The 26,929-nt window shown below is 43.3% G+C and overlaps 1 protein-coding gene across 1 annotated transcript in view; it reads left to right on the forward strand.

The window, feature by feature from the left end:
* The window catches only part of sema5a (sema domain, seven thrombospondin repeats (type 1 and type 1-like), transmembrane domain (TM) and short cytoplasmic domain, (semaphorin) 5A), a 251,957-nt gene that overhangs the window by 59,176 nt on the left and 165,852 nt on the right, over positions 1-26,929 (forward strand). Inside the window, exon 2 of the mRNA XM_078538724.1 lies at positions 25,345-25,560. Coding sequence (XP_078394850.1) covers positions 25,398-25,560 — 163 coding nt within the window. The 5' untranslated portion in view covers positions 25,345-25,397. The remainder of the gene's footprint in view (positions 1-25,344; positions 25,561-26,929) is intronic.

The following is a 26,929-nucleotide window of genomic DNA, read 5'->3' on the forward strand; positions in this document are numbered from 1 at the left end:
TACAACAAAAATCCTGAAATGAGCAGATTGTCCTATGGGGAGAGATTGAGTAGACTAGGCCTATATTCCTTGGTGATTTCATTGAAACGTAAGGGATCTGACAGGGTAGATCCTGAGAAAATATTCCTGGCTTCGAATCTAGAACTAGGAGTCACAGTTTCAGAATAAGGAGTCAGCCATTTAGGACTGAGATGAGGTGAAATTTCCTCAATTCCTTGTGAATCTTTGGAGTTCTCTACTCGAAAAAGAGCTGTAGGTGCTCAGCCATTGAGTATATAAAAGACATAGGTGATGGATTTTTGGTCAGGTTTTTGCTACTGAGGTGGGTAGCTCGAGTTGGGAAATTTCCTGACTTGGCAGACCCACCTATGTTTAAAGGGCCCCATTAGACTCAATTTTTGTTCTGGGGAGGTGGGTTGAGATCAAGCTGGGTCTGCTGACCTTGGAAGCAGATGATAGGTGGCCATGGGGGCAGGTGATAGCTGAGGTGGGCTATGTAGAAGGCCTGCCTTCGTTCTCTGGGACTTCTTCCCAGTTGTTTTAAAAGCTGTTAGGCCCTCTAGCCCTCACACTTCATTCCCTGTCTATCCCCTGTGCCATCTCTTTGCCAACTCATGCCCCTATGCCACCTCCATGCCAAATCATGCCCCTCACATGCCCCCTCATAACTCCCATGTCACCTCTATAGTCACTCACCCAGTATCTGCCATGGGCAGATCTCAGGTGCCATGTGGAGATGAAAAAAAGCTTCTAACAATCTGATACAACTCTTACTCCTACACACTTAACAGTGAAAAAAAAACTGTCATTCATGAAACCCATTCAAAGCTTTTAAATCTCAAGTGGTTAATCTGTTATACTTCTATTCAGACCCCATATCAAAGACAACTAATCCTCTTTAAACTGTCAATCAAACTTTGAACTCAACTCTCCACTGAGATAATTGTGGCTTTTAAAACTCAGCCAAACATTCATAGTGACATAATAATAGCCCCCTATGAAAATGTCAACAAAGACCTTGATTTAAAACGTATGAACAGTTTTTTTTAACCTACACCTGATGACCTGTCAATCAAAGCAGTTCAGTTGAGGTTTTTTTAATTCTCACTGACAGCTTAAGCCTTTTTTTTGCATGTTTGAAGAGCAGGGGATTTAAAAAGCTTAAGATCATGAAACTTAAATAGATCTTATCCACCCTTCAAGAATGTTTATGTCTATTCCATCAATTTGTGACTCCCATGCAGCAGAGGAAGACCCTTGGACCAGCCAAAATGAGGTCTGTTTGAACACAGCACTAAATTCAAATGGCCCTGCTGGGTTTGGGTTTCCCATCTGTGTGAATCACGCCCTGCCCCCTTCCTCCTGCCAGCAAAAATTGGATCCTTTGAAGATGACGGCGGGATTTCCGCATTTGGATCCAGCCCACCATTTTTAAATGTTCTGATTTTAAAAAAATCTGACCTGAAGGGCTATAAAGGTAGTGCAGGAAAGTGGAGTTGAGGTGGAAGATCAGTCAGCTACGATCTATTTAAATGCGTTACAGCCTTCTCCAGGGTCCATTTCTTATGTCTTTGTGGATTTTCAGATGTTGGCATTTCCCACCTTGCCATCTGAAGAGTCTGCGGGTATGCATACCTGTCGCTCACAGCAGCTCCACAGCCATTTTCCACTTGGAAGGGTATTAATTGTCTGGAGATGGATTTCCGCCCCTTACTCATCGGAAGTCCCGCCTCAGAGAGCTGCTGGCCAATCAGATTGGTTGGCAGTTCTATAGTCCCAGCATCATCAGTGGCAGCAGTGGCCAGGACTGGGATTACAAGCTTTTCCCAGATTCTAAACCCCAGTGTCCAGGACCAAGCAAGTGCTTGTGGGGGGAGGGGGTGGTAGTCATATGGAGGGGAGGGTAGGGAGAAGGGGTTGGGAGAGGCCAGGGGTGGACGGGGCAGACCTTGGGGTGGGGGGTGGAGGGTGGAGGGTGGAGGGGGCTCCCCTTGCCACCAGTGCTCCGAGCAGAGTGACCTGCCGGGCTTCCACCTGCCGCTGAACCCTCCTGCCAGCCTCAGAAATGAAGCTGGCAGGATAATTGGCCACTTAAGGGCCTCAATTTGAGTGAGGGCAGGTAGGCCGCCCTGGTACTTGTCTGCTCCACATAAAATTGCAGACAGGTTGTGGGGAGTGTGGAAGGGCATCGGGAAGGTCAACTTAGGAATTTTATGGGAGCATAAAGTTTTGCACTATTTCTTCCTGAATCTGCAGGGGCAATTTATTATTAAATAAGGTTCTATTAATATAATAAAATGTATTAAAACAAAGTGCAGATATATTTTGAGAATATGTCCCCGCCAGTTATGCAGTCACGTCGTTGAGCAGAATAATCAGGCTTCTGATTATAGTAGCAGAGGACCATGAGGTGGTTTCTCTACTACCTGGATATTAAGGATTGCCTGGATAGGTTGCTGGGAGGAAAATCTTGTGCAAAAGTTCACGCCCCTTTAAAAAGCCCTGCTAGAGATGGAAGGAAAATTAGGTGAGCTCTGTTACTGGTGGTTGACCTACCAAGCAAGAATTTTTCTCCTCTGCCCAGGTAATAGTGGTAAAGATGAAAACCTATCCTGTGTCTTTGGAAAGCTCGACGTATTTTTAATGGGCTGAGACGACTTTTGTTATTGTCCATTAAAAGGGTTGTGACTCCCTTAAATTTCTGGAAGACAAAACAAGGACAAGTACCATCCTTTCAGATCACTCATAATTGGTCTTATTTGTACACAGTTAGGTTGTTATTCTTGTATGTTTGAACAGTGTGGGAGTATATATCAAGTACATTGGCATTTAAAAACAAAAACTTGCTGTGGGCACTGTGGATCCCTTATTGTTCTTTTTCATGAGAGACAGAAATGTGTTTTTATATACATTTTAAAAGCACCACATCAAATCTGTTCAGACCTCAGGGCTATGCAGGAATTTTGGGAACCTTTTGTAGAAGGAGAATTAATGGCTTAAACTGGTAATGGCTGTATTAAAAAATGTACTACTTATTTCTGGAGGATGTGGTATGCTGAAGAATTAGGCCTTTTATCTTTTAGCTTAAGACTGTATTCTTAACTGCCTTATACCTGTAAATCACTATAATGTGGTGAGGGAGTATTTGGGGCATCTACTTGCTGTGTGATTTATTGCATTCTAAACAAAATTCCACGGGCACCTGGATGTAGGCTTTACCAGTCTCCATTTAAGATCTGTTCAGTCCTGCCTTGCAGTCAACTGAGCTGTTACTTGCTCCCTATGTTGACTCATCCATCAATCCTCAGGCAGCACAGAAGGTTCTGCAACATCAGCACATATCTGGAAAACTACCCCCAGAAATACATCCACAGCCTTTGACCTATAATTTCTTTGTTATGCTTTTCTGTTTCCTTGAATAGAGGTGCAACCCTATGATTTTTTTCCCATGGGTTATTTAATATAAAAGCAAGCAAGTGATATTGAATTGCACTGCATACTGATGGACAACAGCTGAAGTATTGCAATTCTTGGTACCACATTATTGGAAGGATGCAAATCATACCAAAATGGGAATAAGGATCAAGCCAGTCAAATACATAAAAACCTGGATTAGTTAGGAAACTGGGCTGTTGGATGCCACGTGCCATTTAATGTACACAAAGTTATGAGATTGGGAAAGGATGATGAATAGTGGTAAAATAAACTAAATGGTATTATTCTGCAGGACATAACATAAGAGATCTGTGGGTGACTGATAGATGGATTGCTATTTCCATTAGCACAGTATACAGAATGAGTGGAAAGAGCAAATTTATGGATGTATTATATAGCCAGAAGAATGTGTAACACAGATCTCAGAAAGTGATTTCAATTTGTAAAACAGGGTGGAATTTGACGGCGGTGAATTTTACAGGCCTGCTGAAGACAGTGGTGTTTTGAACTGCTCACTGCGTTTTACGGCCCCACTCCCACTGCGATGGGGGCTGTAAAATTCGGCCCAAACTGTGCTTCCTACCTGGAGAACCAGGCACCATTTGGGTCACCATATTGTGAGAACAAGATCTAAGCATTGGAGAGAGTGCAGAGAGAAGCATCTAAATTGAGATTTAGCACCTGAGCTATGAGGATAGGCTGCAGAAGCTGGGTATGTTTACACTGGAGAAGCTCAGGATCTTAGTGAAGTATTCAAGACCCTAGAGGGCTAATCATCACTTTATTTTAACATAGTCACAGAGTCTGCAACAAATGAACAGACACAAAAATAGAAGAGGGACAATGAAAAGACAGTTTAACTTTGACTACTTTACATAGAAGGTGGTGAATATATGGAATAGAGCGGATGGCTAAGGAAATTATTGGGCTGGATTGTATCAGCAAATTCAAAATTGTAGCTAGCAAAAAAAAACTAACGCAAAATAACTTGTGTCTATGTAGCCTCTTTCATTCATGTAGCATTGCATTCATATGGTACCCCTAATGACATAAGACAACTCAAAATGCTTCACAGCTATGGAGTATTTTTGAAGTGTAGTCATTGTTGTAATGTTGAAACATGGAAAGCAAGGTTCAAAGAACAGCAAGGCGACAAATCAATAGATATGTTTGTGTGATAAAAACAGATAACATCTATGGAGAGAGAAACCGAGTTTAAGCTTCTGTTTTAATGATACTGGCCAGGTGACTGGAGAGAACTCCCCAGCTCTTTTTCAAATAGTGCAGTGGTATATTTTATGATCTTTTATTACCTGAGGAGGCAGGCAGGTCCTCAATTTAACATCTCCAAATGATAGCAGATCCGACAGTATATAGCACAGCTACAGTACTGATCTGAAGTGTCAGCTTAGATTTCATGCTCAAGGCTTGAGTGTGGTTTGAACCCATGGTTTCCTAACTCAGACAAAACTGGCATAGAAGCCAAGGCTGACACCTGGAGTTTGAGTGGCATTATGTGATATGATGGTTTCTAGATATGGAGCTTGTCAGCTGGACCAAAGTTTGTTTTTCCATTCCTGTGTATTCCTAGAAACTGTGCAAAGCTGTTAGAACACAGGGACGAGTTAGAAGAATTGTGGCCAAGGATTATTAGGACATGGAATACTCTGGCACAAGTATGTCTCGTGGCAAAAGCTATGCCACAACTTAAAAACAATTGTGTAAGTGTTTGAAAAAGAATATAAAAAGATGCAAGATGATGAGATAAGAGCAACCAACTCCAGTTGAAGAGCAACCTGCAACACCAACACAACAAATTAAATGGCCTCCTGCGCTGACATTTCTAGATTTTTATGAAATGGATACAAAGGCTGGATCTCAACACATTTGATCTGCTTACAGCAGAGAGACTGGCATTGTGTTGAAAGCCCAAAAGTTTCAGCAGTATGTTTGTCAGTGGCTTTTTAGTGCATACACCACATTTGCATCTGATATCCAGGTTTCATGACCAGTTAAAGCAATTAGCCATAATGACCGCCCGTATCAAACTATTTGAGCTCAGCTATTTAAAGTGACTCTGCGAGGATCAGACTTGAAGCGTTATCGATGTCTTTAGGCAATGCCCAAACCTGGATCTGTGGAGATACACCACGCTTCAATGATGCTGCAGCCTGCAAGAGTCTGTTTCCTGCTGACAGGAGGAAGAAACCTGCCTCAGAAAAACAAGAACTTGTGGTTGGAAGTTTCTGAGGAAGTCAGCATGGTGCCATGCTCCTGGATACAGTGCCAAAGAGATTTAATGAACTAGTCGGGGCTGGAAAGGTGAGTGGCATGGCACGTTCAAATATGTCCTGACATGGGTTTTAGCTCAACCTCCCATCCTCTGCTTTTGTAGGATGTGCTATGCCAGGATTCTAATGAGGAAGAGCTGTAGGCGTATCAGGGTTCTTACTTAAACTAGTTTACACTATTTACAGTATGTACATAGTGGGTTACAGGGAAGGCACGTCTACTCTCAGGGCTGCCTGTCTGCTGCCTAGAGTACCTAGCACTCGACTGCCTGATGTCAGTGCTACATCATCATGTACCTCATGGATTAGCATATTCATTCTGTTAACCTTTTATACTACACCTCCCCTCAAATATTAATATCTCCTTTCTAACAACAATATGAAACTACATCGCTGACCATTTATGTGATGTTTGTTTTTGAACTATTTACATTACTGCCTCCACTTCTTCCCCTCCCCCTCAGAGTTCCCCAGCTATAGATTGAGTCTCTGGGGCGCCTTCACCACTCTTCCCAAGTGTGTCCTAGTGACTGCGCCACTGGGTTGGAGATCTGGGAGTGAGTTCGGGGTGGGCCAACACCTTTCGAATGCTCTGGAGTATTTTGATGGTCTTTGGTCCACATGTGTGGTAGTTGAAACCCTATGGTCTGGTGGAGGCAAGTATGATGAGGGCTTGTCTGTTTCTTAGTACCAGATGGCATCCGCATCAAATACGAGTGCGGGTGCTCCATGCTTGTGAGGATGAGTCTTTTGGCTTTTCAGCCCCCGTCCACACTCGCTGGCCTGGTGTTAGAGGCAGCAGAGCTTTCACCCTGTATCTGGAATTCTAGCACTAGCGTTGTTTTCCCCGAAGGTTCATCTTTGCTCTCACTGGGTTATGGCCAGTGGGGGTGATATGAGGCTGAAGGTTCTCAGACAATAGGGGAACCTGTATTTTTAAACAGGGCCGATCAGGAGTTCAGCCGGACAGAATCCATTGGCTAGGGGTGTGGCCTGGTCCTGCATGAGAGCAGTCCAAATTCTTGGACATCAGATTGCTGCTGGCCTGGACTGCTTGCTCAGCCTCCCTGTTGGCTAGTGGGTGAAGAGGGAAGCTGGTAATATGTGAGATCCCATTATTAACGATGAACTGCCGAAAATGGTCATTTGCAAATTGGGGCCCAATATCTGAAATAATTTCGCCCTGGAACCCATGGGTGTGAAAGGCAGTCTGAAAGGCCCTGATGGAAGACTCTTATGTGCTTGCATGAAGCTTGGTTATCTCTAACCATTAAGAATAATAATCAGTAACCACGAGGTATGTCTTGCCGTGGAAGTCAAAGAGATCGAGCCCTAACTTCTGCCATAGGTGGTGAGGAAAGACAGATGGTACCAGAGTTCCGTTGGCGTTGGAGTGTTAATGCGGCTGATGTGCCCGGATAGGTCAAAATCCTGGACAGCTTGTGTGATGCCGGCTATCACATTCATTGTAGGGCTCTTGCTCTGCATTTTGCGACGCCTAGGTGACCTCCATGGAAGATGTGAAGACTATCCTGTTGTAAACTAAGAGGTCGTCTGTAACGGTCAAACGGGCTCGTTGCTCGTAGTATTTGTGGATAAGACAGTCGGTAGGGCTGTATTTAGACCACCCTTGGAGGCAGAACTCCCACACTCAAATAAATTCAGCATATTTTTGGGCACGTTGAACATCCTGGGGCTTCGTGGCGGACATGGGCAGTAAGCTCATGACAGTCGAGGAAAATGCTTCAACTTCTGAGACCAGTGTAGAATTGAGAGCGACAGCGTGGTTGACTGGGGCTCTGAAGAGAGTATCAGTGTGGTTTCTGACTTGCCTGGGGCAGAGATGGCAGCATATTTGTACCGCACCAGCCGGAGGCGAAACCGTTGAATATAGATGGGCATTTTAACAATCTCTGTAGAATTGAGAAGCGTTATGAGGGGCTTGTGGTCAGTTTCCACCTGGAAGGGAAGCCTCATCAGGTAATCAGAAAAGCACTCGACAGCCCATGTAATTACACCGCCAATCGTGGCTTACCTTCATTCAATTTCTGTGAGGGCTCTCGAAGCACCATTGATGGGTTTTCTATCAGCGTTTTTTTGCAGCTGGATGAGAACAGTGCCGAGGCCAGTGGAGGAGGAAGCAGCAGCAGCGATGACAGTAGGCAAAGTGGGGCCGTAGTGCGCCAGGACATCCAAGGAGATTAGTCGATCTTTAATAGATTGGAAGGCATTGAGTGTTGCGCACCCCAGAACTATTGTTGGCTCTTCGGCAGAAGCTCTCTTAAGGGTTCCATGAGCGTGGTCAGGTTAGGGATAAACTTTCCCACCTGGTTTACCATCCCCAGGAAACTCAGTAATTGCCTTTGCTTTCTGTGGATCGACCATAATACCATGCTGTTGGATATGTGTCCTTGGAATTTTATATTGGTCCTGGCGAGCTCACACTTGTCATTCAGGGTGAGGCCTGCATCCTGGAGAGCCTTGAGGACTCCTTATACCAATGGCTGTGTTCAGCTCTTGTAGAACCATGTATGAGGATGTCGTCCTTGTGGCTGATAACACCCTGTTTGCCCTCAAGGATTGTTCACATGGTACATTGGGATACCTCAGGGGAAGATGAAATGCCAAAAGGGAGGCGGTTAAAACAAAATTGACCAAAGGGACTGATGAAGGTTGTCAGCAGCCCTGATTCCTTGTCAAGGGCTATCTGCCAAAACCCGCTGTTTGCATAAAGCTTAGTAAAAAGGACATTATTGGCAAGCTGGGCCAAACTGTTGTCTGCTGATGCCATCAGGTGGACTTCCCTCTGTACAGCTTTATTAAACTACGTAAGATTCACATAGAACCGGAGGCGGCCATCAGACTTGGGAACGGTGACTAGGCTGGAACACCAGTGGGTTGGTTGTGTGACTGGGGAAATAATGCCTCTGTATAACATGTGGTCAATTTCCTCCTTAGCCTACTGCTATGGGACCCTCCTAGGGGTGAACACGCACACTTACATGGCACCTGGGAGCAGAGAAATATGGTATTTTTCAGCTTCCCAGCCCTTGAAAAAACTGTGGAAATTCCTGGTGTCAAATGGAAGAATCTCATCGACTTTCTGTATGGTGCCTAACTGTACGCATGTGTTCCTAAGTAGGGAAATGCATTGGTTGCAAATGATATAAAGGATCTCTGTGATCTTTTTTCCTTGTGGCATAGTGTGCTAATAATCTGATCCTTTAATATGTAGGTTTGTTTCTTCCAGCCTCTAGAGTTTTATGTTGGAAGGCTGAACAGGAATTGTGTGGAGCCATGGAAGGTGATCAGCTGGTTCAGATAATGGGCATGCTGGTGAACTTCGCCTAGGAAGTATGAGATAGGCTTTATCTTTCATGGTGCCTTCATTTGCCCCATTTTTTGGAGACTCTAATTGAGCAGAAGTGCTGGAAATGTCCCGTCCTGCTGCATCTGAAACACTCAGTGCCTCCTGCTGGGTAATCCTGTCGTCTATGCTGTTGTTTTGCACCACAGCACAGACATTTCAAAATGGCGGCGGACTGGTTTCCCACCTTTTATACTGTTTTGGCGGCTTTGGCGTGAGTTTGGGCCTGCAAGATAAGTGGATTTTCTCGGCATGTCAGTGTATAGCAAGGTGGTGAGCTGAAATCGGTTGCTTGAGATGGGCTGACCGAGACGATGCTGCGTCAAGGACTGTTCTCATTGAGGATTAGTTAATGGGCCCAGGGTGGTCAGGAGCAAGTGAATGGCCCCCTCTGAGGCCCCAGGGACATGGCTATCAATGATCTGATTTGCGCCTGGCCCTGCAAAAGAATGGTAAGAGCTGACCTGGATTGGTTGTGTGTGGGTGAAGAGAACTAAGGTCGCTTAGAACTTAGAAAAATTTTGCGACATGTCTTCAGGCAGCAATCTCTGTGTGGGTCTTGGAAATGAGTGAGATTGGGGCACCGACTGTTCTTGCAGAGCCGCCATCACTACCCATCTTCAGTGAGGGTGTCACCGAGATGCCTGATGAGGTATCGTGCCGAGCTGGGATCGCGGTCGTCTTAAACCGTGGGCATTCATCTTATGGCATCAACAATCGACTAAATTGGGGCCAACGTCGCTGCTACCATGTTGTAGAATGCGCTTAACCAGGATTCCAATAAGAAAGGGCTGTAGGTCTATCAGGGTATTTACTTAAGAACTAGCTTATTTATGCTATTTACAGTATGTACATAATGGGCTACAGGTAAGGCACATTTACCCTTAGGGCTACCTGTCTGCTGCCAAGAGCACCTAACAGATAACTGCCTGATGTCAGTGCTACATCATCATGTACCTCATGGATTAGCATATGCATTCTGTTAACCGTTTATACTATATATGCCTTCCCAAGCCTTCTCCTGCACAGCAGTCCTCATAACACCTCACCCTGCAGGTGCGCCCATCCTTCTCTCTCTAGGCACCTTCTCACACCCCCCATCTGATGATCCATGACTGATACTCAACCCTCATGCAATGTCACATCTGTCCCTCAGTGGTGTGCCACAATGTTCTCTATTCATTCTCTTAAAACATTCCATTTCTCCCACTCCTAGGACCTCCTTGCAGGTGAGCACAGAACACCCTCCAGCCATCTCCATTTTGCCAACTGCAGAGGAGGAGGTGCTGGGGATAAGTCAAGCCCAAGCATGCCTGACTATTGGAGATGGAGAGATGGGTATCCCAGCTAACTGGAGACAGAACGAAATATTGCACCGTCACATGGCATACAACACTCACCCATGTTGAGTTGATGTCAGGAGACGTTGAAAATGGTAATGCGCACAATGAAGGTGTAGCAGCCTCTTACCTTGTCAGTTCTAAATCATGTCTTTCATCTCCTAAAGGCCCTTCAAGAGTTCTACAAGAGGTGGTGCTGGAGGAAGACAAATGCTCCTCAGAGGAAGGTCACACACTCTGAGGGTACATCGTCACGTGACAAATGCACCATCCACCAGCTCAAATGGACACACCTCAGTGGGACGGGTAGGACAGCTAGTTAGGCCACCACGTGAGCAGGAGCAGGCGTTGGATACAGTGGAGAGTCTCTGTCAGAGGGTGCAGGACCCTGCAAGCTCTGGTCAGCTGGATGCAGAATACTGAATTTGGGAACTGTCAACAAAGAGGAGAATTCTGGAGCGGCAGCGGGAAATGTGTGAGGTCCTGTCAGCTTTTCCAGCTGCACTGCTCGTGACTGGAGAGAGACTGGAGGAATTTGTCTCAAGCACGAGTGCAATGATGTCTCAGTCCTGCTTGGAAATAATGGCTACCTGCAGGAAGCATTGGATGTGGCAGGGCCACCAAATGCATGCTGGCCCTGGTCAAGACCTGCACAATCTGGATTGATGAAAAACCGAGCCTTGGTCATTCAGCACCTCGCTGAAGTGCAGCAAAGTGCTTTCCAGTTCTTGACTAGCAGGGAAGTGCAGATGGTTGTGAGAGGGGGGGGCTGGTAAAAAAACATAAGGGGGAGAGTTTTTCCTATGGTGGGCGGGCTGGGCAGGAGTGGGTGGGAGCGGGCTCGGAGCCGATCGCTGCCTGCGATTGGTGGCGTGCTGCCACTTTACGCGGGCAGGCCAGTTAAGGCCCGCCTAGCGTAACGCACGGCCAGTAATGAGCTATCTGTGTGGGCGGGGGGAGGAGGGAGAGTCGGGGCCTGAGCTCTTTTGTGCCTGTGCGCGAAAGAGCGCAGAAATCTCCCTGAGGCACGGAGCTGCCTCAGGGAGATTAAGTAGATAACAAAACTTATTCAAATATAAAGTAAAAAATTATTTAAACATGTCCCCTCATGTGACAGTGTCACAAGCTGGGACATATTTGTGAAGTTTGCAAAATTTATTTAATTATTTTATAAAACCTTCAGGAAACCTCATCCCACCCGTGGTTGAGGTTTCCTGAAAAATGCGAAGGCCGCTTGGGCTCTTCGTCTGCCTGCTAACCTTAAGGTGGACGGGCAGTGTTGTTAATAAGTTAGATAACTTTTTTAATGGCCTTAATAGGCCGTTGACAGTTCGGCGGGCGCGCAGCCGCCTCCGGCAGGTGCCCACCGAACGAAATGTCGAAATGATGCACGATGACATCGGGCTCACCCCTGCATGCCAACAGCAATATTCTGCCCATGGAAAGGGTGACACTGTTTAAAGTGCTTCCACTTCTGAGCCTTTGCCCTTTCCCGCTTAGAGCCCCAAATCTTTGGATGTCCGAATCTACCCCTGCACAGGGACTGGTAGGGCAGTCTACGTTGGACCCTCATGGGTTCCAAGCTGAGAGGACATCAGGCAAGAGCATTTGAGCTGCCTCCAGATCTGCTGAAGTCACAGGAGGTATAAGCATGTAGAAGTGGCTGAAAAAGGAAGAGTAAGTTATTGTAATTGCACAAGGGGTGTATTTAACAATGTGTTACATTTTTATTTAATTTGTCTACAACATAAAAATGTATTTGCTTAATTTTCCTATTTTGGCCTTCAGCCTTGGGAAGAATGTAAGTCAAATGTTAAGAGCGAGCAATGGATGTCTGTGAAAGGGATGAATTGTTGATTGTGGGCCTGCTTTGGGCTGGGGGTTGGGTACAGGCCAGGTGGGTTCAGAGTTTGCTTGCCAGGTGGCTGCACTGCCTCAGTCTAAGTGAACTGTGCCTGAATCAGGCTATCCTTGGCATCCATTGCAGCTGTGTGTGTAGCTGCTGGTGCCTTCACCCTTTCAGGCTCTTCCCTATCCTCCTCCTGCCCCTCATGCTTCTTGCCAAAGAGGCAGTGTGCTCAGCTCCTTCCTCCTTCTGGAGCTCCAGTCCTTGTTGCTGTGCTATTTTGTGCAAGGCATAACAAACCACTGTCTTTCTGAATTCCTGGACTGGTGCAGATTGACGAGTGCCCCAGGTTTGCCGAGGCACCTAAAGTGCATTGTGACCATCCTGGTTGCTAACTATCACAAATTTAGTGGCTTCTGTTGATCTTTCCTGGGCATCATTGTTTGGGCTCCTCACGGGTGTCATCAACCGTGTCCTTTTCTCCAATGAACCAGCTGTTAACTCTGCTTTGTGGTGTGATTCGCACACAAACATGCCTGATAGTCTTTTTGTGGTTACAGGCAAGCTTGGTATTGGGGGAGTGGAATTCCTTTTGGTTGATGAAGACTGCTGGATGATCTGGTCTGGGGCATCTTGATTGCCACGTATGTAGTCGATGACTCCCTGGACTTGTGGGAAGTTAGCCAGAGTGGCAAAACTGTGTGCCCGCACATTCAGACTCGCCTCATTGGTTGAGAATTGCACATAAGTTTCGCCCAAGGTGAACATGACGCTTGTAGGCAGCAACTGGTGAGTTTCTACAAATGTCACCTGCAAATCCCTGGAAGGAGCCAGAGGTGAAGAAATTAAGAACGTGGTGACTTTGACAGCCACTGACATATTGTACCCACCTTGTGGTCTTCTTCCAAGAGGTTACAAATGGCTGCGACCACCTGACTCCTGGTGTTCAGTCATGCCCAGGAAGCTGCCTGTAGTCCCTATCTTTGGGTTATTGTGTCCTTCAAGCTAGGGCTCTGTGCTCATGCCATCTCTCCTATGGATCAGCAGATGGTTGAGTAGAAGGCTGCTCCTGCTCCTGCTGGTGTTGTTGCTGCTGTTTCCCTTGTTCCTCATCTGTAGTTCTCATGTGGAACTGACATTTCACAGCTGCAAGTGCAGATTAAACAATGGCGGCTTCAAAGTAATAGAAATGACTTCCAAAATAGTGGCAATCACCTCCAGAGCAGCGAAAGCACACTTTCACAGAAGAGTCCTTTGAGCAAAAGCCTTTCACTCAGGCCAGAAAGCAGGTGTGTAATCTCAATTTTTAAAGCATTCCTTGCTTGTCACATGTTCAGCCCCCTCAAATTCCACTGTTCTTGAAGAGTTCCACAAATCTTGGGAAATACTCGCTTACGCTGTTAAGTCAAAAGTCATGGGGCGTGATTTTCCGGCCTAGCCCACCACTGGGATCACTCGGTCCACCGATCTCCCACGGTGGGTCTCACCACGACAGGGCTGGAAAATCCCGGCCATAGTTAAAGAAGCTGATGACGAGCACTTTACATATTTAAATTGCCAACCAGCCTATTCCATGGGGTTTCTTGTACACTGAAGTCAAAGGCGGAGGTCAGCGGTGGTTGCTGCTGGCTTCCTGACTGACCAGCAACTCCAGCTTTTTTTAATCTGTCACCCGCTCACAAACCCAGTCAGGTTAAAATTCCCCACAAAGGGATGAAAGCCGATAATATAGATCAAAAAAAACTTTTTAAAAAAAAAGTACAGTATCTTTGTAATCTTCTTAAAATGGTGTTGCAATAAGAGACATTTAATTTTAAATGTTTAAAAATTATAAACAAAATTGTTTGATTTATAATTTGTGAAATTATTTGTACACTAGTAGGTTTTGAGACATAAATTGTACATTTCTGTAATTTATAATACAGACTATTTATGCGACTTTTGACTCTGCATGTTTATATTCCACATACCTATACTTCTTGGTGTCAAATACTAACTTGCTGCTGGACTGTGCTTGTGTGCAAGTAAAGGCAAGACTCTGTGCTTACATTTCATGAAATACTGGTATGAAATATATAAACACACAGTGTTATAGATCAGCAGCATTTAAACTACATTTTTAGATACTTTAATTCAAAGAATCAATCATTAATTTAGCGCAAATTTTGTAGCCTGACCAAATTACACTGGCGAAATGTTGAACAGGTTTCCCTGCACCAATGACTGTGGAACACATGAATCTAAATGCATATTTTGACTCTCAAAACACAGCATAATATATACTGCTATTTTTGTAAAAGGGACATCCAGCCAGAGCCTGAAATGGTTCAAATTGGTCCAATTGATTGATTGGGGTAATTTTCCAAATCATCCTTAAATGACCTAATTTGGTACTTCTATTTCCTGTGGTTCAACATATCCCACTCAGGATTCTTCAGCACCTCCCAGCACTGCCAACAGCAGGCATGTTTAAAAAAAATAAAATCATGGTGGCAGAAGGCCCAGGAGCTCTTCTGATTCCATAAGGCTCGCGACCAGCCCTCTGCATAGCTCAATACAAACCCTCCTTCTGGGAGTTACTGGAGAAAGGTTGTTGGCTGGTACTTGGTTTGACATTGATGTCTTCTCTCGGATGAGCTGCCTGTGGTCAGCTCAGGCTGAGAACATTAATGAGGCCCAAGGACCTATTTCCATTGACCTGTGGGACTCTTGGTTCAAGTAAGCATCCGAAAACTGTCCCAGATTAATTTCTAGGCTGGAATCATGGAAAATGTTGGGAAATCCAAAAGATCAGGGTGTTAAAGTGGATTAAAAAAACATAAAACATTCACAATTCAATATGTTGGGTAAAGGTATTCATGATGTGTAGTGACTATTTCGAGACTGCAGATTGATATGTAATAATTCACAGAAGATCACATGTTAGATACATTTAGCATGGCAGTCAGTAAGCTCTCTTTGTCAGTAATGGGCTCTTCAAGTACAAGGATTTTTTGCAATTTATTCTTGCAACAGAATGTAGAATCTCTAAAAGCCACTATAATTAGTGATTGATCTTGGTACAATTTCAGTGGGTCAACCGTAGGGCTTAGCACCAATGGGCAGTAATCATAGAATTCACAGCAGCTGTTTTCTGGTCCTAGCAGCAATGAATGTACTTGTTAGATTTTAAAATATTTAAATTTGCTTCTGGGCTTCTCAAGAGTTTTAATCACTAATGTTACCAACAGGTAGAAGAGAAAGCACCAACTAGCAAGCAGTTACATTTAAAGCATAATTAAGTTATACATCCTTTGTATAACATCTTTATGGTGTTAAACTTATCTATCGCAGAGAAACAAGTTTTCTTATGCTTTACACTTAAGATCAAAGAAGTAATGTATATGCAGAAAGGCCTCAGAAATCCACAAGAGAAATAATCACATGAAAAGCTTTAATCAATATATTATTGAATTTATTTTTTTCTGTCGCTTGTTATTTCTGACCCACTGATTATAATCACCACATAAATATAATCAATAATACAATTAATATAAAAATGTTAATAATTCCCCCATAAACTTTATCCTTACAGTTGCTGCATGGTATTCCATATTCCTGGACTGCTGTTCTTGAGGCCTGTCTCACTGACTTGAGACTCACTTTTTTCCCTGTTCATTATTTCCACTTGGCCTACCCTTACCCTTTTATAGTCAGGGCTAATCATATGTTTTTTTTTAATATATATTCATTCATGGGATGTGGCTGTCGCTAGCTAGGCCAGCATTTATTACCCATACCTAAATCATCTTGAGAAGGTGGTGATGAGCTGCCTTCTTGAACTGCTGCAGTCCATGTGGTGTAGGTACATCCACAGTGCTGTTAGGAAGGGAGTTCCAGGATTTTGACCCAGTGACAATTCTAGGTGCTGCCTGTTAATGCAGTTCCCAGTAAACTAATTTATTTGTAGTTTTGCTGTCTCATGATCTGTTGTGCTCTCATTCATATGCTTTTATGTTATAATTTTAATGATTAATATTTTTGGCCACATCCCCCCCCCCACCACCCCCACCCCATTTCCATTCGATCCTTGGCACCTTCCACCAATTGGTTGCAGATGATTACAGAGAATGATAGGCAGATGTAAGTGACGGGAGAACATAAGATAACTAAACATTAAACATTACAACAATATGTTACAAGAATACAGCCAGAGAAGATGACAGGGAAAATAAAAAATGAATTTTGAGAAAGGAAAATGGGATAAAATAAAAATACCGATGGGGAGAATGGTAGCTGAGAACGTTGTTAATCCGGGTGTGATTATGTTGCTAGTGCCACAAATGAAATAAATGGATCACATTGCTATGAGATGAACTAGTTCCTTTTGTTTTCAAACTAGAAAACTTGGACTGGGCTCCCTTGATTAAATAGTCGGCTCACATATAAATGTAAAATACCAGGTCATGGAATGGATAATCAACAGTACTGGTGATGTCCACCAAAAGCTCTCATTGTGCAGAATTCATGCTTTTTTAGCTTATTGTAAGTATTGGTAAATGCGTACGCTTTTAAATGCTTTTCGGCATAAATGTTGTTGAACAACTTTCTGATGTGATTACCATCATTAGCTGGAAGCAAGAAGTGTTTAAAAGCTATCAGACCAGACATTATTTTAATCCTTTTCATACTTCACTACTTTCCACCTACTGACCTGTGTTGATTTTGCCTTAGCAAAATAAGATTATTATTCTTGCAGGTCAGATTTATAATCGATTAGCTGAAACATCTTGCACATTCTGTAGGAAGCGTGAGGTGGAAAGGAAAATTCAAATTTCCTGTGTGGTGAGTCAATGTGCAGCTGGGCATGATGCACATGATTCTGTAACAACTATCTGTGTGTCAGGGAAAGCAGGAAAAAAACATTTGATTCTAGACATCTGTTTGCATAGCTCCGTGTTATATTAAATTTACAGCACAGAAACAGGCCATTCAGTCCAACTGGTCTATAATGCTCTACCTGAGTCTCCTTCCACCTATAAGAATGTAAGAAGTAGGAGCAGGAGTAGGCTATTTGGCCTCTTGAGTCTGCATCGCCATTCAGTAAGATCTTGGCTGATCTGATTGTCACGTTAACCCCTCTTTCCTGCCTGCCTCCCATAACTCTTGACTCCCTTGTCAGTCAAAAATCTGTCTAACTCAGCCTTGAATATATTCAATGACCCAGCCTCCACTGCTCTTTGGGATAGGGAATTCCAAAAATTAACGACCGCCTGAGAGAGGAAATTCCTCCTCATTTCTATCTTAAATGGGAGACCCCTTATTTGAAACCATGTCCCCTAATTCTGGATCCCCCACAAAGGGAATCGCTGGCTGGGATTTAAGTGGAGTTGGGCTGAGTCAGGAGGTCTTTCCAAATGATGGAGGAGGCCTGGTTCTGGGTTTCTTGCCTCTGTTCCTGTTTCTGGCAATTTTCGCTGCGCGGTATAAGAGTGTGGGTAGCGAGCCTGCACACAGCACTCCTGTCTTTACCAGCTCCATTTTCAGGGGTGAGTATTTCAGGCTCCCTGCAGTTTGGATGGAGTCATGCCCATTCTTGTTAGTAGACATGGTTCATGGCACCTCAGAGGAGTCATGAACCATGGGGGAATGCCTAGTCCTGAGTTGGGAACAGAAAAAAACAGCCATTCAATATTCCCTTTGAGTTACATTGCCCCTCTTACTTTCTTGGTCAAAAAAAGCTGTCAATCAACAACAGGCATTCATAGGATCAATGACAAAGAGCTATTTTTCACTTCACACCTCTTAATCTTGTGTAAAGAAGCACATAGGCATAAAAAAAATCTTCAAAGAAAGATCTGGTTATTGCAAAGTAATACATGTATCATTAAAACAATGCTATCACTGCCCTCTGCAGCAGTGCAAACAGGCCCCTGATGAGAGCTAAGCACATTACCCATTCTTGGATCTCAGCTAGGCATTCATAATGAGGCCATCTGCAAAAACATTCTGTCAGATCTGTTTCTTTGGATACAGTTGCCAGATTGTCTCATTATGAATGCTTGAACTTTCCTGACTCTTGCTTCCCGACTCTTGCTTCTCTTCTCGCACTTCCCACCTCCTTCATGAAAATCCAGCCCATTCCCTCAGCATCTATCATGTGAAACCCACCAGAAGATATTCTCAATAAGATTGCCTCTCATTCATCTAAACTCCAAGGAGTGTAAGCCAAAGCTTCTCAACCTTGCCTCATAGGACAACATCTTCATCCCACGAATTAGTTTAGTGAACCTTCTCTGAACTGGCTCCAATGCAAGTATATCCCTCCTTAGGTAAGGAGACCAAAACTAAACACAGTACTGTAAGTGCAGTCTCATCAATGCCCTGTACAGCTGTTGCAGGACTTCCCTACTTTTATACTCCATCCTCCTTCCAATAAAGGCCAACGTTCCATTATCCTTCCTAATTACTTGCGCTACCTGCATGCTAACATTTGTGATTCATGTACGAGGGCACAGAGATCCCTCTGTACCACAGCATTCAGTGGTCTCTCTCTATTTAAATAATCTGCATTTCTATTTTTCCTGCCAAAGTGGACAACCTCACATTTTCCCACATTTGCCAAATTTTTGCCCACTCACTTAACTTATCTACATCCCGTTGCAGACACTTCACAGCTTGCTTTCCTACCTATCTTTGCATCAGCAAATTTGGCTATGATATACTTGGTGCCTTCACCCAAGTCATTAATATAGGTTGTAAATAGTTGAGGCGACAAGCACTCTTCCCTGCGGTACTCCACTAGTTACAGTTTGCCAGCCTGAAAATGACCTTCTGTTTGTTCTCTGTCAGTTAGCCACTCTTCTATCCATGCTAATATATCAATCCCAACAGCTTGAGCTCTGATCTTTTGTAGTAACCTTTTATGTGATATCTTATTGAATGCCTTTTGGAAATCCAAATGCACTTTATCATACTACTTGTTACATCCTCAAAGAATTCTTTGTCAAGTGTGATTTCTCTTTCATAAAACCATGTTGAGTCTTCCTGTTTATATTATGATTTTCTAAAGGCCCTGCTACTACTTGCTTAATAATTTATTTCAGCATTTTCCCAATGACAGATGTTAGGCTAACTGGCCTACAGTTTCCTGCTTTCTGCCTCCTACTTTTTTTGAATAGAGGTGTTACATTTGCAGTCTTTCAATCTAGTGATACCTTTCCAGAATTTAGGAAATTTTGAGAGATTACAATCAATACATTCATTCTCCCTGTAGCCTCTTCTTTTAAGACCCTAGGATGCAGACTCTCAGGTCCAGGTGACTTCTCAGCCTTTAGTCCAATTAGTTTTCCTAGTACTTTTTTCCTCGGCAGTGATAGTGATTGTTTTAAGTTCCTCCCTCCCTTTTGCCACTTGATTTACTTCCATTATTTTTAAGATGCTTTTTGTGTCTTCTATTGTGAAGACATATACAAAACACTTGTTCAAAAGCTCTGCCATTTCCTTGTTTGCTATTATTATTTCCTCAGTCTCATCCTGTAAGGGACCAACGTATACGTGAGCTATCTTCTTACCTTTTATAGGCAAAATACTGCAGATGCTGGAAATCTTAAACATAAACAAAAAGTGCTGGAGAAACTCAGCAGGCCTGACAGCACCTGTGGAGGGAAAGACAGAGTTAATGTATAAGTCCAAATAGTTCTGAAGAAGAGTCATATGGACTCGAAACTTTAACTCTGTTTTTCTCTCCACGGACCTGTCAGACCTGTTGAGTTTTTCCAGCACTTTTTTGTTTTTGTTTCTTACTTTTTATATACTTGTAGAAGATCCTACTCTCTGTTTTACTTTTTTTGTTCACTCTCATGCCAATTTCCTCTGCTTTTTTTAGTCATCACTTGCTTTTATTTAAGTTTCAGATTCTAGTTTCAAACTCAAGTTTCTCACCTTTAAATTGGATGTGGAATTCTATCATGTTATGATCACTCTTGTCTAGAGGATCTTTTTCTATGAGATAATTAATTAATCCAGTCTCATTACACATTGTCAGCTCTAAAAAGGCCTCTTCCTTAGTTGTTTCCAGAGTGCTTTGTTCTGAATACACACTGGGCAGAATTTTGCCCTTGGCGGGGGTGCTTGGCGGGGGCAGCCGGGAAGCCCACCCCCGCCCGTGATCGGCACCGCAATGCGATTTCACGCTGGCGGGCCAATTAAGGCCCACCCAGCGTGAAACATGAGCAGTAGCGCTGAGCACTGTCTTTGTGGGAGGGGGGGAGGAGGGCGAGTGGGCCGAGCGCGAACTTCACGCATGCGCACGAGTGAGCGTTTCACAATCTCCCTGAGGAACAGAGCTGCCTCAGGGAGATGAAGCGATATTTAAAAAATTAATTAAAAAAAAAATGTAATGAAACGTGTCCCCTCATGTGACTCTGTCACATGAGCAGGGCCGTGTTATTAATTACATTTAAAAACTTTTATTTTAATATTTTTGCTTTTGGAAACCTCATCCCGCCCGTGTCATTTCATGCTTGAGCGGGTTGGGTGTGTGCCCACCCACCGAGCGAAAATTACTGCCCTCTGTTACGACCAGGACCCGGATGAGGTTCCCCTAAATTGTTATGCTCCCGGGTGAGGAGGGATGAACTGGCTCTCCTTTAATCAACCCCCTTGGCTGGTCACAACAAGATTAATTCAGAAAGTATCCCATTCCTCGTGGATACCATTTCCCAGTCCAAATGTATTTATGGACAGAATTTTCTCGTGCGTCCCGACATCACCGCGCGTCATTCCGATCTTCCGTTTGGCAGGCGCGCACCAGACGCAGCTGCGTGCCCGCCGAACTGTCAACGGCCTGTTAAGGCCATTAATAAACTAATTCTCAACGCTGCCCGTCCAACCTTAAGGTTGGCAGGCAGGCGAAGTACCCAAGCAGCCATTGCGTTTTTCATGAAACCTCATCCACGGGTGGGATGAGGTTTCGTGAAGGTTTTACTAAATTAATAAATAAATTGTGCTCACTTCATAAACATGTCCCAGCTCATGTGACACTGGCACATGAGGGGACATGTCAGAATGATTTTTTCTCTCTATTTCAAAGTTGAAATATGAACTTAATCTCCCTGGGGCAGCTCTGTGCCTCAGGGAGATTTCTGCGTTCTTTCGTGCACATGCATGGAAGAGCGCAGGTCCTGACTCTCCCTCCTCCCCTCGCCTGCACAGGTAGTGCTGAGCGCTGCCGGGCGCACGTCAAGCTAGGCGGGCCTTAATTGGCCAGCGCACGTAAAGATTCTGCCCTATCTTTCAAAAGGAGCCAATGGGCATTTATCCACTTTTAAGCCCGCTGGAACCTCTAAAACCTCCTCCCTTTCAATGCTAATTTGTTCAAGTAATTCACAGTCCCCCTCCCTGATTTCTACACCTACATTGTCCTTCTCCATAGTGAACACGGATGAAATGTAATCATTCAAAACCTCACCTACATCCTCCAGCTCCAAGCACAGATTGCCACTTTGGCCACTAATGGGCCCTACTCTTTCCCTGGTTATCCTCTTAATATATTTATAAAATGGCTTGAGGTTTTCCTTTATCTTGCCGGCCAATGTTTTTTCATGCCCCCTCTTCGATCTCCTAATTACATTTTTAAGTACCCCCCTACACTTTCTATACTCCTCTAGGGCTTCCGCTGTTTTCAGCCCTCTGTATCTGCCATAAGCCTCCTTTTTTTTTCTTTATCTAATCCTCCATATCCCTTGACATCCAGGGTTCCCTGGACTTGTTGGTCCTACCCTTCACCTTTACGGGAACATGTAGGCCCTGAACTCCCACTATTAGTGTTGTGAGAAGGTCATAACAGAATTAAAATATTTATGGTTAAAAAAAAAAGCAAGCTGCAATGACTAGCGTCACTAGCGGCTGCCAATTTTTACTGATGGTGGCACTGTGCTTCTAACGAAGAGGGAGAAATACCTCCTCTTGATCAGTCTCCATGGTGTCTGAGCTTCTAGTGCTATTGAATATATATTATAGAACTGTGTTTAAAATTAGGGCTGCCAGTGGTAAACAGTGATCTAACATAAATAAAGTACAAGTGTAGCATGGCTGCAGTATTGAAACATTTCAGGGTCTATTTTCTTTCTGCACTTCATCCCTGCCCTGCATGACACATTCCTAAATATGGATATAATGTTGAATTCAAGTAGCTTGCAGTATACATTTGAGTGCAAAATTCTGAATTGACAACTGGAGGCAAAAAAGAAGTTCAAATCCAATGGAAATGCGACTAAGAAATCGCCTGAACTCACTTTCATCTCACAAAAGTGCAAAGTTACTGCCTGCTGGGAACGTAACATACCAATGCAGTTTTAATTTCCAGTTAACTTGTCACTCATTTCTGAAATCTGGGAGAGGGAGTATTGAATGTGGTATCAGCATTGATATTGTCATTTTGAAGTGTGCAGAATGACAAAACTGGCATAGGAACAACATGAGAGTTGTAATCACTGCAGAGTGTGGAATGGATGGTTCTGGTATAAAAGTAAAATTTTCCTTGTTGAACTGCTGTCTTGTTTCTTTCTAAAAGATTTTGTTTAATTTTGGAAAAGGGTCAGTGTGCAAAGGAAGTGGTGGACTGGTATTCCAGAGGCCCAGGGTAATGCTCCGGGGATCCGGGTTCAAATCCCACCATGGCAGATGGTGGAATTTGAATTCAATAAATATGCATTAAAAATCTAACGATAACCATGAAACCATTGTCGATTGTCATAAAAACCCACCTGGTTCACTAATGTCCTTTAGGGAAGGAAATCTGCCATCCTTACCTGGTCTGACCTACATGTGAGTCTAGACCCACAGCAATGTGGTTGACTCTTAACTGCCCTCTGACCAAGGGCAATTAGGGATGGGTAATAAATGCTGGCCTAGCCAGCGGCTCCCACATCCCATGAACTAAAAAAAATGTCTGCAGTGTACCTGCAAATATTCTCTGCATAATAGTTGGGTGCCTTTTATGTCTTGAGTCTATGAGCTCACTAGTCGAGTAAACTCGAATTGCACGCCTTCATATACACTTGTTAGTTGATGCTCGCTATCAATAATGGAGACAGACATAAGAACAAACTGTGATTGTTTATTACAACGGAAGGCAGAGCACTAAATCCTTGTGTGCTCCCACAACCACCTCCAGCTCTAGAGTTCCAGTTAACCAGTAGCCCACGCTGTACAGTGATTGGTCAGTGCTGTCACATGGTTAGTCCACTTGCATTTTCTTAAAGGTACATGGTACTCCACTTTACCGCATTGTTAATTAAAAAAAGTTGGGAGAGAGATTGTCAGGTGACATAAGAGATAATCTCCCTCAGACTTGACCTACAGCTAGACAAAGTGAGAGGTATAGAGGGATAGGATGCAAAAGTGAGCGTAAACCAACTCAACACTTGGAACTGATGTGCATAGCATTTGCATCCAAGAGCACGTGGAAAAGTGGAGGACTGTTCGAATGTAAACAGAAAACACAAAACTTCAGATGCTGATCAGGTGAATGCTAAACAGAAAATGCTGGAAACATGCAAAATGTCAGTCAGCATCTGCAGAGAGAAAAGAGAAATTAATGTTTCAAATTACATCTTTCATCAGAATTGGAAGATTTCACAGATGAACAGTATTTAAGAAGAAACAGAATAAAGGAAAGTGGGTGGGGGAACAACACAGGCACATACATAAGAATAAATAGAATGAGGTTCTTGCGTTGAAAATGGGAGATAATTAAATGACTGAAGTGATATTATTGGGATAGATCTTGACTTTGATAGTAGTATAGTGGTAAAGTTATTGAACTAGTATTCCACTCTCCTCTCTTGATCAGAATGTAACCCAACCTTGAGAAATGCCTGGAGCTGATGAAGTATGTGTTGGTTGCTGTCTTTTCAATAATGAGTATGAAAAAGAAACAAGTTAATGTACAATATAATGTATAAATTCGAACTGTAGTATTCAAAGATGAATAAAGCACCCTTAAATCTCACCATTATAATTTCAGAGAGTGAAAAGAATCCCCTATAAATGATGCTAGTTAATTTTAGAGCATATTCAAATTACACAAGATTCTCCTTCTACAATAAACACTATGGTAGCCAAAAGTAAATACAGTTGATTTTTCTGGTATTCTGTGAACACAGCAGTATAAAAGTCTTGAATTTGGTTAGCACTTCTGTGTTTCCTGCACAATATTGAAATCTGACCATCTGTACAAGGATTTTGATTTGTGAGTCTCCAAAATTGTGTTCACCAGGAAGGGGCTGAACTTAGACACACCTATTAAGAGTCAGTCATTTTGCACAACAAATTGTAAAGATGTAACATTAATGTTGAGCCCTGGGAAATATTTGGAGCTGATGAAACAGTGAGTTAGTTATTCAGGAACTTGTCAGTAGTGAGTATTCAATAAATACAATATAATGGTTTATTTTCAAGTCCTTGTTTATACCAGTGACAGAAGCTGATAAATATATCACACTGGGAAAGTTGAGAGGAAATATATGCATTGCAAAATAAAACACCTGTGTTGAAACTAAATCTGGCTGTAGGTAGATGGGAAGATGCAGCTGCCACATTGAAAAGGCCAGTTCTAGTGAAACAGTAGGAGTGTTAGCCTGCTTATTATTTTTCTTAAAACTTTTTCATTTGTAAGGTTTTCAAACTGTGGTGAAAAAATAATAAGAGCTTAGCAAGCATTGCATACATCAGTGCAAGCTAGTCTTGTATAAAAACTTTAGAGATACCTCCTGAACGGCAATTAGGGATTGGCTATAAATGCTGGCCTTGCCCGCGATGCACACATGTCAAGAAAAAAAATTAAAAATACAGGTGAAGGAACAATAAAACTGCTATGTTGATCTGTCAATTAACAGTGCATCATTTTAGTTTTTATACCAAGTGTCAACATTGTTTCAAAATGGTATCAATGAACTCACACCATGCCACTAATACATGAACGGAGTTATATTGTTCAGTATTTGAAACTAGAGTCTTTGCAACAAAACATTTTATGTATCAAAAGACTTGAGCTTCATCATTGCTTATTTTTTGTTGCAGGTCTTTTCAGATGCACACAGTAAAAGTGTAAAGCCAGTTGGGAAGTAATTGCTATGCATCCCATGGCTCCAATAAAGACCAATTGGTTTTGGACATTTTTAGTTGGTGTTCAGGGATTTTTTGTGGTGGTCGGAGGAGACGGAAGCAGTGGGTCATCTGTTTCACTGGAGCACCTACAGTGTCAGCAAGCAGAGCATCCTATTGTAACTCATCGAGGTGAGTACACTGCGCCCTGTCAGCATTGTGAACGGGAGGCTGAATGATGCAATTTTACAGAATTGCTGTTTTTGTATGAGAAACCATTTCTTTGAAAACCTGTCAAATAGAATATAGTTTTCTATTGAGTAGAGCTAATAAAGTTAAAATGTAATATACAGCTTAATTTGTACAGAGGAAAGCTCATCTTCTGCTGACACCCCAAACAAAAAATGTTGGTGATTTATTTTGCCTGTCAGAGAGTTGTTAGCATTTAGAAGCAAAATACTTTCTCATTTTAGGTACCCAAGTGGCAATTTTTGATGTGTGTTCCAGGTGGGAAGTGTTGCCTGGCATTTTATGCTTCTGTGGGCTGTGGAGAAAAGGCGGGGGATTGGGACTAGCTAAATTGCATTTACAAAAAGCCAGATATGATGGGCTGAATGGCCTACTTTTGTGCTGTAACCATTCTGTGGTTCTATGAGTATATATGTGAAAATTGTAAAATCTGAAGTTGATAGATTTTTGTTGACCAGTGCATTAAGGGTTATGGAACCAAGGGGAGTGGATGGAGTTTAAGGTACTGCTCAGCTATAATCTAATTGAATGGCAGAACAGGTTTGAAGGGCTGAGTAGCACATAGCTTTTCTTGTTATCTCACCCTTCCCAACCTGTGCAACCTCCTCTAGCTCTATACCCACCACACCACACATTCTGCTCCGCTAATTCTGGCTTCTTCCGCATCCCCCCCCTCATTTATTCTATTATTGGTGGCCATGCCTTCAGCCACTTAGCTCCATCTCTGCAATTGCCTCCTTAAACCCCACCAGCTCTGTAACTCCCTTTCCACCTATAAGACCCCTCTTAAAACCCATCTCTTTGACCAAACCTTTAGTTACCCCTCCTCATATCTCTTTTTGCACTGAATTTATTTCTCCCCTTATGCCTCTGCGAAGCTCTGTCGGACACTTTTCCATGTTAAAGGTGCTATATGAAAGCAAGTTGTTATTTCCTTCTATTATCCTATCTCATTATTACTCTTTTCTTCTGACTCTGTATCTTTCCCTACGCCATTTATTTTTCTCCCTTCATTGATCATTGACCTGAAATGTTGGGTTGAATTTAATGGCCCTGTCCACTGGTCAGAAAGCCTGGGACCAGTCCACTGTAGCCATTTTTGGAAGATCTGACAGAATTCAATGGCAGTGAGGCAGTTAACTGCCTGCCATTGGGGCTTCTGCCCCTTTAAGGGTGGAGGTCCTGCCTCCAAGAGCTGCTGGCCAATCAGGGACTTGCAGCTCTTGAGTCCCAGCAGTGCCATTGTTTTCTGATTCAGTAGTGAGAGTACAATTAACTGAGCCAAGCTGATACCTAGCCCCTTAATGTGGCT

Source organism: Cetorhinus maximus, chromosome 3 (assembly GCF_964194155.1).
Source record: "Cetorhinus maximus chromosome 3, sCetMax3.hap1.1, whole genome shotgun sequence".
Taxonomy (NCBI): domain Eukaryota; kingdom Metazoa; phylum Chordata; class Chondrichthyes; order Lamniformes; family Cetorhinidae; genus Cetorhinus; species Cetorhinus maximus.